Source organism: Euprymna scolopes, chromosome 15, assembly GCF_053919585.1.
Source record: "Euprymna scolopes isolate OS-2025 chromosome 15, ASM5391958v1, whole genome shotgun sequence".
Lineage (NCBI taxonomy): Eukaryota > Metazoa > Mollusca > Cephalopoda > Sepiida > Sepiolidae > Euprymna > Euprymna scolopes.
This window is the reverse complement of record NC_136496.1, coordinates 54,468,527-54,485,608: the sequence shown is the minus strand read 5'-3', so window position 1 is coordinate 54,485,608 and position 17,082 is coordinate 54,468,527. Positions and strand designations below refer to the sequence as shown.

General features: G+C 32.9%; 1 protein-coding gene across 2 annotated transcripts in view; it reads left to right on the top strand.

Annotated features, from left to right (window-relative positions):
* The first annotated feature begins 1,258 nt into the window (after positions 1–1,258).
* LOC145293829 (dual specificity protein phosphatase 3-like) overlaps positions 1,259–17,082 on the top strand; it is a 265,871-nt gene continuing 250,047 nt past the window's right edge. The window contains exon 1 of one of the 2 annotated variants that reach the window (XM_080140479.1): positions 1,259–1,708. In XM_080140479.1, the coding sequence (XP_079996605.1) occupies positions 1,690–1,708 (19 nt within the window). In that variant the 5' untranslated portion in view covers positions 1,259–1,689. The remainder of the gene's footprint in view (positions 1,709–17,082) is intronic. The other variant, XM_080140481.1, reaches the window with a different exon arrangement.

The following is a 17,082-nucleotide window of genomic DNA, read 5'->3' as shown; positions in this document are numbered from 1 at the left end:
CAAGAAAAAAAAACAAATGAACACATATCCAAGAAAAAAAAACAAATGAACACATATCCAAGAAAAAAAACAAATGAACACATATCCAAGAAAAAAAAACAAATGAACACATATCCAAGAAAAAAAAACAAATGAACACATATCCAAGAAAAAAAACCAAATGAACACATATCCAAGAAAAAAAACAAATGAACACATATCCAAGAAAAAAAACAAATGAACACATATCCAAGAAAACCCTGGAGGAAGACATCCAGTAGAATGGAGACAAAATGGATTGTAACATTCAATGCTGCCAAGATTAAGCTTCTTTCCTTTAATAATTATAAAGAAAATAAAATATAATTATAAAAAACCTTCTCAACCACTAATAGTCATGGCTAATTATACATCACCTGAAAGTAATTCGTTCAAACCCATCGACTTAACGTTTACAGGGAACATGTTCGAACGGATACATTGAGAACATTGCCAAAGCTGTTACAAGGAAGGTGGGCTCTCTCTACCATGCTAGAAAGTGTCTGAGAGTATTCTGTCCCTCTACAAGGCTACTATTCGGCTATGTTTGAGTATTGTTGCCACATTTGGGCTGGTGTATCTTCTATTAATCTCTCACTCTTAGACAGAGTTCAAAAGAGAGTCACCAACTTGATAGGTCTTGCACTGTCAGCTAGACTTCAACCTCTGTTCCATCAAGGAAATGTTGCATCCCTCTGCCTGTTTTACAAGTATTTTAATGGTAGGTGCTCAAACGAACTACCCCTTTGATGTAAATGCTCCTGACAAACCCGACAATCAGCAAAATCCCACCCCTACACAGTAGAAATCCCCAGATGCCAGAAAGCCTTCTATTCTAATAATTTCTTTCTTAGGATTGCTTTGGAATTCATTCCTGCTTCTCTGATTGTACTGACATGCAGAAGTTCAAGTGTAATGACATCTTGTTGCTCAACTCCCTACATAGTATCTCTACAAATTATGTCTCAGATAGTACCTCCCTACATCAAAGTGGCGTTCTGTTTTGTTTGGGGTAAAAATGCATGTATATAATTGCTTTCCAACAAGCTTTTCAGTGGTATTCACACATAATCGCTTAACAAATTGTTTTAAGGAAAGGGAGGAATATAACGGATAGTGTATATCAAGACTTATTAAACATTAAAATGTTACATTTACGATTAAATGCGTGGCCTTCGTAAAGAGACGGTCGTGTCTTGGGTAGTTATGTGTGCGTGTGTGCGTGTGTGTGCGCTGCTTGTTCGCGGAAAAATACTAATAAAATAAATATATAGCAATAGAGAGCGTATATTTATTTCTCCCTTACCGCAAGATGCGTTCTTAACGTCCACCAAAAAACGAATACAGAAGCAGTTGTGATAAATAGACGCATAGTTTGCGTGGAATAAAGTTGTGTCTAAAAAGGCGCAAGTTGATGTTTATACATCGATCGCGACATGTTGAAGAATCTGTCCGGGTTTCATTAGTTGCCGGAGGTTACACATCAATGCGTTGCTCTATCGCAACTACTGCTTGCTTCTTCGTTGGCCATTGGAATTATTTGACTGCTTTTCCATCTTGGATAAATAAGAAACCCTTAACAACAACATAACTTATTAGTCGTTGGATGGACTCAACGCATTTGTGTTAACTTGGTTTTTATTGTTGTTCTGCTGCAGTGCTGCACTGTGCATGGGACAGATTTGGCCAGGTAAGTCAACTGGAAAAAACTAATTATAATCAATCTTTTAAAAACTAGATTATATTACGATGATTTTTTTTATTAAAATAATTTTGTTTATTTTTGTTTTATTTTTATTTATTTACAAAAATAAAATATTGTTAACGAAATTGAGTAAAGTTTTAACTTTACTCAGTTTCGTTATTGTTTTTTTTTTTGTGAATTTGTAAAAAAGAAAGAAGAAAAGAAAAAGAAAAAGAAAAGAAAAAGAGTCGAATTTGTTTACCTTCTGATTATTTTCCTTGAATCAACAAACCCAACGGGAACTTTTTTTTTTTGTTTTTTTTCTTTTTTCGATCATTAAACCACATTATTCAAGCGGAAAACAAAAGAAAAAAAAAAAGAAAAAAAGCGAAACAAAAACAAAACAAAACAAAAAAACAACAACAAAAAATAAAATCTTGCTTTTCTGCAAGATATTTTTAATTAAAAGACATAATTAATATGTTTTAAAATTATTTTTAAAGACATTTTGATCTACACAATTGAACCCGACTTATTATTTACATATCCTGTTTCTAGAAGAAGGAAATTTCGCTAAAAGGAGCAAAAAATTTGGAGATGAGAATTGATATTTTAGAACATTTCAATGATTATACTTTTTTTGGATGTTATTCTCTCAACGTTTCGGCCGGCGTAACCTCTTATCTTCTCTGGGTGCGTTTTATCAAAAGTAGGAATCTGTACGGAATGACCAGGTAGAAGTCTTAAGTAGTTCTTAATTGCATTCTTAGTATCATCCATGCTGAGGATTGAACCTTCAACCCCCAGAAAACTGTTGTAGCGAATAAAGTGCTAAGTAATAATCACTTCTAAGTGACAGTTTTCTAGAGGTTGAAGGTTCTCTTCAAACATGGGTGATACTAAAAGTACATCTAATTGGCTGATCGAATGAGAAAAAGCTATGCCGTAGATTAAATAGAGGGTTTTGTCAGAAAAATCTGTATAGATTCCCGAGTTCGACCTAAAGATCCGTCAGTTCAATTAGATGCACCTGCTATTGCTAATCGTCGGACAAAGCGTGTGCGTTTATTTTCCTTGCGTTTGCGCACCTGTGGACAGCTTCTTTTTTATTTGTCCGTGATTAGTCCACACATCCCCAAATAAATAATTATTTGTTTAATGTAATCAAAATAAGTTTTAGCCGTTAGCGCTTAAAATGTACGCTGTATTGTTACTGCATTTTCCCTATTTTATCAAACTTGCGTGACGTTATGCTACCATCATTTTCTTTCGGGGAAAACAATTACAAAAAATTACAAAACCGTGACGTCATATTTTTTTCTTTTGTTGCATGTGCCGAATAAGGATTTAAATATTTGCAGTAAATGTCTAATATATAAAAGGCGATATGTCTGTTTGTCCGCCTGACTGTCTGTCTCCATATTTTCAAACTCTATCTTTCCTGAAACTAAATGTCGTAGAGTGGCGCTAGGTGCCTCAAATGATTGGATGTTCTTTTATGGCTCTTCAGAATTTTGTGCGTCTTTATGGGTTAAAATAGTTTTTAAGGGTCGAAAAAGGTCCAAATTGAAAAAATTCTGGTACATTTTGTGCATTCATCTTAGTTTATTTTTAATCAGTTCATATGCGTGTCACGTTGGTAGAGTGGTAACGTCACCAGCTTTGAATGCTACAGTTTTGCTTTCGGTTTCGATTATAGCTGATGGCACCCAAATTTTTTTTTTACTTTTGAAATCATAACTCCATATATTATTAATATACACGAAATCTGGACAAATTAAAATATCATATTTAAGCGTGTTTTACGACCGAGAAAACCTACCTTCCCCCCCTCTGCTGGTATATATATATATATATATATATATATATATATATATATATATATATATATATATATTATAAATGACAGAAATTCATTCCAAGATGTTGTTGATCTTACCGCTTATTTCTTTCAGCATGTTTTTTTTTTACGTTCACCCTAACAAGGCATATCACCACATGGACGTAAGGGGCTACTCTTTGGGACCATGCCCAATAAAGATTAACAAAATGTTGGTTTATGTTACGTTTAAACTTCTGCATATCTGTACAATCAGGAAATCAGGCAGCAGGAAGGGAATTCCAAAGTCTAGCTGTTCAAGGGAAGAAACTATTAGAATAGAAAGCTTTCTGGCATTTAGGGATCTCAGCAATGAAGAAGTGAGATTTTATTGTTAAGCGGGTTTGTCGGGGATATGTGCATCAGGGGGGGGGGCACAGGTCCAACGAGATCATCAAAGCATATTCCATTAAAATATATGTAAAACAGGTGGAGAGATGCAACATTGCGGCAGTGGGATAGAGATTGTAGCTTAGTTGACAAAGTGGGATCTATTAGATTGAAAACTCTTTTTTGGACCCTATTCAAGAGGGAGAGACTAGTGATAGATGCATCAGCAACGATACTCCATGCATGGGCGAATGGTAGAGCACGAGATACTCTTAGTTGTGAGTAGTCTTCTAACTCGATAGAAAGAACCCATTTTCTTTGCAGCAGCATTCGCAATGTCCTCAATGCATTTGTTCCGGTTCATATTGCCCACAAATTGTTTGTATTTTTTAAATATGTGTACTACACTGTAGAAGCACCTTATTTAAAATTCATGCTACTCAAAAAATAAATATTTCAAAGTGCAGTTAGTGATTAGGCAACACTTGCTTTACAATAAACTAATCAAGAAATTGGATTGAGAAACAGATCTTAATGTTAACTAATACTAAACAAAAATAGAGATAACACATGTCAGTTTCTTATTTAATAAATTGTTAAGTGAAAGTACAGAATAGTTTAAATACCTTCCCCTCCCCATATTAAGAATGGCTTTCTAAATAATAACGTTATTATTTCAGAACTGTCCGTATTCCGTGTGTCACCCCACCTCCTCCGTCTTAAAATAATGTATGAAATTAAGTAAAGATGAGATCGTAAAAAAGATTTATAGGTTTGTTTTCATATTTACAAATCTCAAACCGCGAATAAAATGTATGTATGGTCTCATAAAAAAATGAGTTGGTCTCATTATTTAGAATTGAAATTAAAAAGAACCGAGCGTTCCAGCCTGAGAAAAAAAAAACAAAAAAAAAAAAACGAAAGTATGCGCATGCTCATACAAAACAAAATGTCGGCTAATGTTTAATGAACATTTTACATGTAAATTTGCTGATGTCTGGATGCGATATACATGTATGTAAGCAAATATATTATTTGCTATAAACCACCCTTGGTGCATGAATATTATTTCCTGAGAATTTCAGTGCTATGTGACCAGTAGTTTAATAGTTTACCTGTTAGATATTTACACACACATACGTCTACTGTTTTATTTATATAGATATAAATTTGGTGGGTTATTAAATTGATTTGTTTTGCGGTAAAAAACAAACAAAATGAAAACAAAAACGAGATGCAAATAATAACAACTAGTGGGACCTATGGAAATTCCACAGGGTCTCATTCATATGTAATATATTGATGTTGGTATTCATTGCTTAAACAGAGATGCTCTGACATTATTGTAACTCTTGTTAAACCTGCAAAAGTATTTAATTAAGCTAGCAAGGACGCCCGGTATAGCCAAGTCGTTAAGTACGCTTAAATATATTTTAATTTTTGCAGATTCCGTCTATATTATTATAGCGTAAATGTTCTATCGATTTTTATATATTATAAAGTTGGGATTTCAAAAATAAAAAAAATATATCCATATGACTTTGGTTCATCAGCTTGAGTTCCTTCAGCTATAATTGAAACCGAAACCAAAATTTATGAAGAATTCTTGATAAAATTATTTATTAAAAAAATATGGATCACTGGAGTTCCATCTGCTATAATCAAAATCGAAACCAAAACTTATGAAGAATTCTTGGAAAAATTGTTTATAAGAAAATAATTGACTTGAGTGCTATCAGCTATAATCGAAACCAAAACAAAATTTATGAAGAATTCATGGTAAAATTATTTATTATAAGAAATGAGAATCCATAATTAAACAATAGGCACTTAGATGTAATTGTGACACACAAAATAAGTAAAACACTCACTATCGTATTAATATATAGTATTAGTAAAAGTCAGAAAAGCCATACTCCTTTTCTACTACTAACCCTGAGTATGGGTGGCAATACAAAAAATAAAGCAATTATATGTGATTTTATAATTTTGCTGATCTGCCTTAGAATTAGTGATAAAAATTACTTAACTGCTTAAAAAGTTATTATGTAGCGAAATGGGATCAGTTTACATTATATTTATGTGCACAATTGAACGCCCATTCTAAATTCTAACATAACGTTTCAGTGTGCTGACACATAATCACCTAAAAAAGTAGAATCTGACATGTTTTGCGTATTTTAAATGTAAATGAAAGTTTTTTTTTAAGTTAACAAACTTCTCAATGTTTGCTCTTCCAAAGTTTTGATAAACTTGTGAGATTCTCATCTATATTTTCACTTGTGCCAAAACCAAACAAAATATATGGAAACATGGAATATTTCAAAAGATGTGGTGATCATACAAAACCAGCAGCAGAAAAAAATATTCCCAGCATGTTAAATCTTTGATATTAAAGTCTCAAGTCTCTAATAGACACCATATGGCAATTTATCAAACAGGTGCAAAAAGCTTTTTAAAATCTGTGACATTGAATAGGCACATGAACTCTAGAATATTTACTTTGCTTACAAAAAAAACTAATAAAAACAAATTTAATTAGGTTTGGAGAGTCTGAGGATTTCCTTGTGTCCAATTATTAATTATTTCAGAAGAAGCCGATGACAAACATCCCAATGTACAGCTAGCGCCAACGAAATTTACTCCCCCCCGCCCAGAGCATTTAAAACTTGTTAATAATCATATAAACTCCCTCGGATGAGGGCACATAGACATTTTAGCGAATAGATACTCAACGATTACAAAGGCAATAGGCAAATTATAAATGCCCCCAAAATAAAATAAATTAAACTCTGTTAATCAATGTTAAATCTGTAAATAAAATTTATAACTCATTCTGTAGCCCTTCTCCGTCTTATGTTATAAAGGAACAACTTCTAATAAAGAAAAAAAACAATTTGTACTTGTTTCATTTTTTTATTTAAAAATTTTAAAGAATCGGTTTGGAATCGAAAATTAGACTATAATTTTTCCAATTCCGATACTGATTCCGATATCGATTCTGATATCCTAAAAAGTTCCGATTTTTACAATTCCCGATTCCGTCTCAACATTGATATATATATATATATATATATATATATATATATATATATATATATATATATATATATGTATATATATATATATATATATATATATATATATATATATATATATATTTGCTGTGTATGTGTATATATATTCATGTATGTTTGTATATATATTAGGTTGGTGCAAAAATAATGTCATTTTTTGACATTCAACTTCAAACGATTATAACTCATTTCATAATAAACTTTATTAATCGAAATAAAACCAGTAAAATTGACACATTTTTGCCAACAAGAAACAAGCATAGAAATCCAGAGTCCTGGGAGCGATGAAATCATTGAAGGCCGATTTAGCATTATCTCGGCTTTTGAAGCATTTTTTTGCGCAGGAAGTTGCCGAGATGCTTGAAAAAGCGAGAGGTCCGGTGAATATAGTTGATGATGCAGAGTCTTGTAGCCAAATTCGTTCAGCTTTTGCAGGGTCAGTTGTGAAACATGTGGGCGAGCGTTGTTATGGAGGAAAATGGGTCCCTTCATATTGACCAATCTCGAGCACATATGTTGGAGCTTCTGGTGCATTTCGTCAAGTCCGCAGTACTTCACCACTGTAATTGTTTCGCCTGCATTCCAGAAGCTGTGATAGATAAGACTGACTGCAGATCACCAAACAGTCACCATAGCCTGTTTTTGGTGCAATTTCAGCTTCAGGAAGTGTTGTGAAACTTTTCTGGCATCTAATCCGACTGTACCGGACGTTACCGAGTGTCCTACAGGATCCACTTCTCATCATACGTCACAATGCGCTCAAGAAATGGATCATTTTTGTTGTGCAGAAGGAACGATGAAGGCACCTGAAAACAATTATTATTTTTTCAATATATGCGGCACCCATTTATCCAACATTTTTTACTTTTCTATTTGCTTTAAACAGTGAACAACTATTGAGTAGTCGACCTCGAGTTTAACAGCAACTTTTGCAAGGATTGGTTTCAATTAAGGCTTTTAAATGTTCATTATAAACCACAGTCGGCCAGCTGCGACCGTTTTCATCTTAAAGGCTCTCGTTACCATTGCGAAATTTCTTGAACCACCATGTGCCGCACGTTTGTTAGTGGTTCCCAGGCCAAACGCATTATTGATATCACAAGCTGTCTCGACAACTTTGAACTGGAACAAGAAAATCGTGTTGATTTGAATTTTGTTCATGCTGTTGAAAAGCCTGCAAAAAATGAATGAAGAGATTGAAAACGGTAACGAAAAACATGATTCAATAGACCAAAAAACGCGCTTCAAAATGATATATGACATGGCTATATATCTAAATGAATTAATTCAGAAATCATATATAAAAGTAACATATGTGAGAAAACAATATTGTTTTCGCAACAACCTAATATATACACTAGCAGTTCAGCCCAGCTTTTTGCTCGGACCCTATGTACTGTTCATAATTTTATGTGTGTGTGTGTGTGTGTGTGTGTGTGTATATATATATATATATATATATATATATATATATATATATATATATTATTTTAATTGGAATTCATTATTGATATGAGTATGATTTATATTAATTTATTTTATTGCGGACTATTATTCTCATCTTTTTATTAGTTGTTGTTTCACGGCGTTTCGGCCAACTATTCCTCTGCCTTTGTCAGGTGGTAACCGCGGCGGATAGGAACTTCGAATCTTCTAACTGTATTCTCAGCAATCACTGCCATCTGTAGTTATTGTCGTCTCACCAAGTTTTGGCCAAGTAAGCCTCTGGCCGGCTTTGGGTAGGATTGAAACCGCTATCTTCAGACAATGCTCATCTGGAACTGTAGAGATTCAACGTCTCTGTCAACTGCGCCATGGGCCCCGAACGTCTCTACGTCAATGTCGCTATCAACTGCGCCACGGGCCCCTTTGTAATTTTTCCCCTGTTTATTTCTGTTTTTTTTTCCTACCCAGCCATATTCATGACTTCTTTTGTTTGTTTTAAATCGTATTTTCCTCGATTTAGCTTTGATAAGTGAGGAACAAAACCTGGTTAGCTAACCTTTATTTTCATTTTTTATTTTTTAAATTCATTATGCTTTTTGGTCTGTATTTAGCCATTATATATATATATATATATATATATATATATATATATATATATATATATACACACACAGGCTGACCCCCAAAAAACGGGTCCCAGCTCTAATTAGGCACCGTTTCTTAGTGTTTTGTTCGAATGAAATGAAACTTTGGTCATAACTAGTTTATTTTATTCAAAACATCACATCAAAACACTAGGGTCTTTGGCCTTTTTTTCTCCTTTCTACAGCATACGTTCTAGATGGCCTCCATTTAACTTTTTTTTTTTGTTGGGGTCACCCTGTGTATATATATATATATATATATATATATATATATATATATATATATATATATATATATGTACATATGTATATATATATATATATATATATATATATATATATATATATATATATTATCTCACCCGCTACTTAATTGGTGTAAAATGCGAGGCTCGCTTTTTGTTTGTAAATAAAATGACAAACAGCTTGAACACTATAAAAGTGATGGAAGAATCTTTGTTTGAAATAGGCATTTGTTGAGGTCATCTACGAGGGCCGCTCCCGCGGGTCGATGGGTAGAATTTCCCACTTTCAACGCGACGGTTCTAAGTTTAATTCTTGGCTAGGAAAAAAGTGCTAGTCTAGCCGCACTAATGAGTTGTGATACAACGAAACAGTACTCTATGTGGATGACTACACACACACACACACACACATACAAATGTGTGTGTGCGTGTGTGTATATATATATATACTAGCAGAAGTACCCGTCGTTGACTGGGTTCAAAAACAGCCTACAGAAAATGGACTGTGATTGTCGAAAGTATGATAGGTTATGAAAAGGAGGGGGTTGTGAAGAGATAGGTTTTGATACTCCAAAATTTTACCCTAAGCAAAATATGATGAAAGTAAAGATAATTTTTGCGAAAATATATTTTTTTATATCAACTTTGTTTCCATTCGTAGCCAAGAGTGACCAACAAAATGATGTTTCCTTACAAAGAGAAAATGTTATATATATAATAGTATAAATATACAAGAAATAAATGTTACCATAGTCAATAAAAGTTACTTTTCTGGTAGAAAAGTTCATTGGTTTGTATTTTTAAGTAGTTTGTAAACATTTTTTTTTTTAATTCACGAACCGGTTTAAAAAAAATCAAAATGGCAGCGACTTGTCAATTTGAAGGAGGGGCACCTGAGCATTGGTTAAGAGAGTTCCGTCAATGTAAGGGATATTTATAAACATATTTTAATGTTTTCCGTTCTTTTGTGCTTGAGGAATATTCGATTATGGCATGTGTAGTTTATATAAAAATTCATTTAAGTAGTTATCGCCTCAAATTTTAATTTCGGTTCGCTGAAATTATTTCAAGTAAAGAGCATTAAAAACTATTTCAAAACAAAAAACAAAAAAACAAGAACTGAACTTTTATTGATAAAAAAAGCTTAAACAGATATATAAATACAAATAAAAAGGTTATGCAAATGCCTTTAAAAAGACACGAAATCACGTGAGCAGGACTTTTTCCTTCTTTTGACATGATAACAAGTAACGTTCTTATTTTTTATTATTTATCTATTTTCGAAAGAGTACCACGTGCAAGTGGAGAAGGAAAAAAAAAGAGTTATGCAAAATTTGTGTCGAGAATTGTCTAAAGTTTTGTTTTTTTTTGGCTTTCACTTTAATAAGAACGTGAATTTATGAGGTGAATTTATTCGACACAATATGATTCAACTCCAAAAAATAAATAAAAGCTAACGTGAATTAAGATTAAAGTTAAGGTGTTATTGTGAACCTTCACCCCTTTTAAAAAACCTTGTTAAACTTTGTGATATATTTACATTCTATGGAGGTCAGGCGCGAACGAACACCTAATAATTATTATACCATATTTCTTCAAACTGAAACATAATTATCAAAGTATACGCAAATTGATATGAAAAGTCTTTGTTAAAGTTTGTGCCGTATTTCCATGGAGTAAAGGCGCGAACGTAGACCCCACAATTTTATTAAGAAATCCTTAAAAAATTTTATTAAGAAATTCTTAATCAGCATGGTTTCATAGAATGCTATTCTTCTCTTCAGAGGACAGACAGATATTAGCAAAATACTAGTATAGCCGAGCTAAGAATTTGCTTATTATGACATTAGATGAAGCAGCACTAATAGTTAATCATAAAATGAAAAAAACAAAATTGTAATATCTTTATATGAAAATGGGAAAACAAACCGAATATAGGAAGTCCAGAATGCATGAAGACTTGAGTGTAAGAAGCGAAAAAACTTTCTTTTATTTTTACATAGTCGGAATTTCAATATTGGCAAAAAGCGAAGGTAAGTCCAGAGTGAAAATTATCCGATTTAGCCGGAGAAGAAATCTAATGTAGAAAGGATGTAGAAATCGGCATGCAATCGCAGAGAATACCCAAAAAACGTAAATTTAGATCTTAAATGTCAGTCACTGAAATCTAACCATTGAAACTGCTTCCATCACTGGTCATGCATCTAATGATCAAAATTTATGTTCTACAACAGTGTCATAAAAATATAAACCATAAGAACCTCGAAACTCGCCCTTTACCCTCAATAATAACCCATAATATCTTTCGTTTCTATACATCTTGATATGAACTCTCATCCTTGATCTTATTCTCGCGTTGCTTACGTACAGTTCAAACATTTCAAAATACAACCGCTAGAAACAACGCGCAGCTCTTTACAAACAGACTTCTTTCTCCAAATTTACAATATGGCAAGGAAGAAGAAAAGGAAAAACAGAAACAAAACAGCACACTGAAATATATTTGTGATAAATTTCAAACAAGTAAAATATTTGTTTATTTTCCTAATATTACGTTGTGATTTGGCTTTCCAGTGCACTCGATGCGTATTTTAAGATAAATATAGTAAAATTTGAATGAAAAGTAAGGTATTAAATTTTTTTTACCTTACTTTGTAAAATTTATAAAAGTACACTTTGAAGATAAATAAATTTCAAATTGAATCTTGTACATTTATTTTTAAAGCCTATAGTAAAAACATTTTGTTTAACAATTTTCATGTCTTGGATGAAATGCTTTTCTAACTTGTGCATATACATACATATATATACATACATATATGTACATATATATACGTATATATATATACATATATATATATACATATACATACGTATATATACATCTACATATATACATATACTTATATACATACATACAAATATAATCTCGCACCTGTTAAACACTCAAAATTAAGGCGAAAGTAGATTAAAGTTACCAAGTCTCTCACGTGAGATGACACTGATTCCTACCTCATCCCATACATACTTTAGAAATCCATTGTGCACAATATAAACACACACACACACACACACACACACACACACACGCATATATATATATATATATATATATATATATATATATATATATATATATATACACAAATATATATACAGTAAAACTCCTTTAATTTGAACTTTCTCTAAAGTTGGACTTCCTCTCATTTGGACTTCTTCTAAACCTGGACTTTCTCTAAACTTGAACTGTCTAGTCATTGAAATTGTATTAGCATATTTGATGCGGAGTTGCAGTAAAACTGTTTACATGGTTTAGTCAGATATTACGCAGAAATGTTAATATTGGTACTATGTAATTAATGTAGATTAGCTATTGATAATTAATCTACACTAACTGTAAATTGTTTTTTCAGATTGCTATATTTAAAATAGTGTAAAACAACCCATCACAATGGCTTGACACTCTAAAAGAAATCAAGTGACACTGACTTTACTCGAAAAATCTCAAATTATAGAAAAATTAGATGCTGGAGTAGAAAATAGCGTTATATTAAGAGATTATAAGATTGGAAGAAGTTTTACATCAAAAAGAAAATGTGCAACGGTGTTATTTTGCATCGAATCCGCGTGTTGTTTTTTCAACTAGGCCTATGTTGCCGTCTATTCGCAAAGATGTTCTCCCCCCCCCTAATAATTCTATTATTTATTTATTTAAATGTAGTTGCAGTGCGCACTCTGTTGGGCGAACATCGCAAAGATTAGATTTTCGTTTGAAACAGCATGTGCCTTCAAAGATTCGTTATGCAAATTTTTCACCCTCGGATGTTCTGAGTAATACGTACGGTTCTGCGATTTGCGACCATCTTATAAATAACCATGCGTGTGCCACGAATTTCAGTGCTGACATGTTTACGATCCTTAGTCGCACTCTCCCTATCATTTGAAAATTTTAGAGACTCTTTTTATTAAGTCTTCGAGACCTTCTCTTTGCAAGCAAAAAGAACATCTTCTAGGACTTAATTTAGTCTCTAAGTAATTTTTCCCCTGTTTATTTCTGGGTTTTTTTTCTACCCCCGCCATATTTATGACGTTTTTGTTTGTTTTAAATCGTATTTTCCTCGATTTAGCTATGATAAGTGAGGAACAAAACCTGGTTAGCTAACCTTTATTTTCATTTTTTATTTTTTAAATTCATTATGCTTTTTGGTCTGTATTTAGCCGTTATAAAATTCTGTACCGCTCCCCCCCGTAAAATTTTCAAATATATATATATATATATATACATATATATATATATATATATATATATATATATATATATATATATATATATATATATATATGAACAAATGATTAATAAAACATGTTAAAAGACATCTTGAAAAAAAGTTTAAAATATATTTAATTTACAAAGGAAGCACAAGATAAGTAGATAGTCCTTAATCTGCGGAGTTTCGAGGAAATACTCTCCTTCTCATCAGAGGGCAGGAATTAGCAAAATGCGGGATCGGATTTTGCAAGTAAAAGTATTTAATGAAACTACAAGTAAGTCACAGATCTTACTTGGTTAAAAAAAGGGGAATAGGAGGTAAAAGAAAAATGATAAAAAGATTCCACATGAATGGATAGTCCGGTGAAAGGTAAAAAATCCAAGAATGGTAAAATCCAAAACGGTCGAATTAAAAATTTCCAATCCAATGGGTAAGTTCCAAATGGTCCAAAATTATTATTATTATATATATATATATATATATATATATATATATATATATATATATATATATATATATATATATATATATGGTAAGATATATATATATATATATATATATATAGTAAGATATATATATATATATATATATATATATATAGGGTGAGATTATATATATATATATATATATATACATATATATATATATATATACATACATACATACTGTTCACAATCAATTTCATAAGTATGCGTGGGTTGAGGTATGAACCTGTGTCATCTCACGTGAGAGACTTACATGCGATTTAGTAATTTTGATCTACTCTCGCCTTCATTCTGAATGTTCAACAAGTGCGAGATTATTTATTATTAACACACTAATAAAAATATTTTCACCGAAGATAATCTAAAGTAACAAATTCATCAAATCATTTCATCGCCGCCAACGTTCAGCAATAAAAGGCATCATTTTAGCGACCTCAGAATCCACTGGAATAGTTCCAATTTAAATTATAGTTCGTCACAATTATACGGAAACAAATTTGTATGCGGTAACTGCATTTTGTCTCGTGTCCATAAAACGGATTTACAAACTGTCGCGGACAAAAAAATATTCAAAATCCTTATTATTATTTCGTCTATCAATGAAACGTTAATTCTGACTTGCAAAACTATCGTCACTGGTGGACAAAATAAAAAAAGGAAAAACATTCTTTTAAATTGATAACTTTTTTTTTATATATAAATTTTCTTGGGAAAATCAATCTAGGCGGGTAGGTGTTGTAACAACGATCCTACACGCTGCAGCAGCAGAGACAGTTGCTATTACTATGTTGAATCTATGTTTAATTTTGAAGGTCGGCACTGATTATTGAAAGCCTTTTACTTCCTTTCTGGCTTCCCCAATCAGAAGCTATCTCCCAGGCGAGCTAAGTATACAGCAGCAGTTGATAAAAAGGAGCACCCACGATATTATTTTTCCAGCCAGTAGACCACACGTTGTTTCTTTCAGTCCCCAAACTTCTTTCCTGGAACGCAACAAAAACAAATCCAGATCTCACACGCACACACATACACGGCTAGACTGATACATTACAAACATTCTGATATGTGAACTTTTTCCTCTTTCCTTAGAAATAGGATATCCATCCTACTTTTCATATACGAACTCTTCTCTCTTTTTTACTTACTTGGCATTTATGTAACACCATGTGAACCTCTTTTCGTCCTCATGGATACATTTCTCTGCTGACACCTTCCTCTTTTATTCCCTATTTATTTACAGGTTAACGTAAATCAATTTGTTTTAAATATTAGACACGGATTTCGTCTCATTTTTCTATAGACACTTCTCAGAATTAGAAAAAAACAACAACAAAAAACAAAAAAAAACTAGCAAGAGTATCTGTCTGAGGACGGATTCATTATCCTAAGGTATGTGGTTGGTCAGTGTAATCAGCTATGAAGGATATTCGGTCAATTATATATAGGAAAGGCATGAACTCTCACATTCCTCCACATTCTCTTTGTAACAAATAATTTGCTGTCAATATATGTTGATTTTTAGTGTTAAATGATTCGTAAAAGAAGATTGATATGCCCTAAAACAAGCCAAACTATATCATTGCACCGTTCTTATAAGAGAAACCGGTTTGATGACAAAATATTTTTGAAAGCGATCCAAAACCTTGCTTCGTTGAAAACTATAAAAATAGAACACATCCGGTTTTAAAGTAAATAATTTTTAAGGATCATTTGTAAAATATAGAATATAAATATATTTATTCTATGGTTTAAATAAATTTGTTTTGATTGAAAATGGTGCCCTTGATTTTGTTGGCAGAGGCTTCTCCGATTATTTCTAGAAGAACCACATGAAGGTTTCCAACATCTATAAATAAAAATGCTGCTATAGAATAGACTCCAGTCGTCAATCCACATCGTTATATACTTCACCACTGCTATCTTCCATTCGTCACATTAAAATTTTCAATGGCACGCTTTAACTGGTTGACATTTCACAAGGACAATCCAACCTGTTAATCCAAATGCATCAGTCGGGAATCATCCTTATTAAATTCATATTTATATTTGCCCTTTATCGCCCGCCACAACAGTGGGGTTACTATCTTTAAGAGCATATCTGAGAAAATTGACCACATCCTGTCTGCTCATCCTTCGGCTAACATTCACATTTGTGGTGACTTCAATGTCCATAATGTGGAATGGCTGACCCACTCAAATAAAACCGATGATGAGGGGAGGTTCTGTCATAATTTTGTCACTGCCTATGACCTCACTCAAATTGTTCACGAACCCACCCGTGTGCCCGATACTACCGGTCAGTATGCAAGCCTTCTAGACCTTTTCCTCACAACTTCCCCTGAGCTATGTTCATGTTCCGTTCTATCTCCTATGGGATCCTCCGACCACTCTGTTGTAGCAGTTAAGATAAAAATGAAATGTAATAAGTCTTCAGACGTACCTCTCCACCGTACTGTATATCGATACTCTATGGCTGACTGGGATAGCTTCCGTACATTCATATGTGACCTACCTCTTCATTCCATGTTTAAAAAGGATGTGTCCTCTATAGTATCAGACCTGACCGAATGGTTAATTGTAGGCATAGACCGATTCGTACCATCCAAAAAATTCCAACAAAAACCTAACAGCCAGCCATGGTTCTCCCCAGAATGTGTTGCTGCCATACGCAGAGAAATCACCTTTTCCATAGCTACCAACGTAATAGATGCACTGAAACTAAAGCTGCTTTCAGGTCTGCCAGCAACCACTGTAAAAGAGTAATAAAAAATGCAAGAGAGCTATATGCTCAGTCCGTTAAATCCAAAGTAGCTGAGCAGCAGCTTGGTTCCCACTAGTTCTGACAAATAGCAAACAGGATCCTGAACAGAAGCGTGCGTTCTATCCCAACCATTATCAATGGACCTGAGGTCATCTCGTCAGCATCAGACAAGGCCAGACTATTTGCCAAGAACTTTGCAGTCAATTCTACTCTATGCGACAAAGGCCATCAACTCCCTGTAT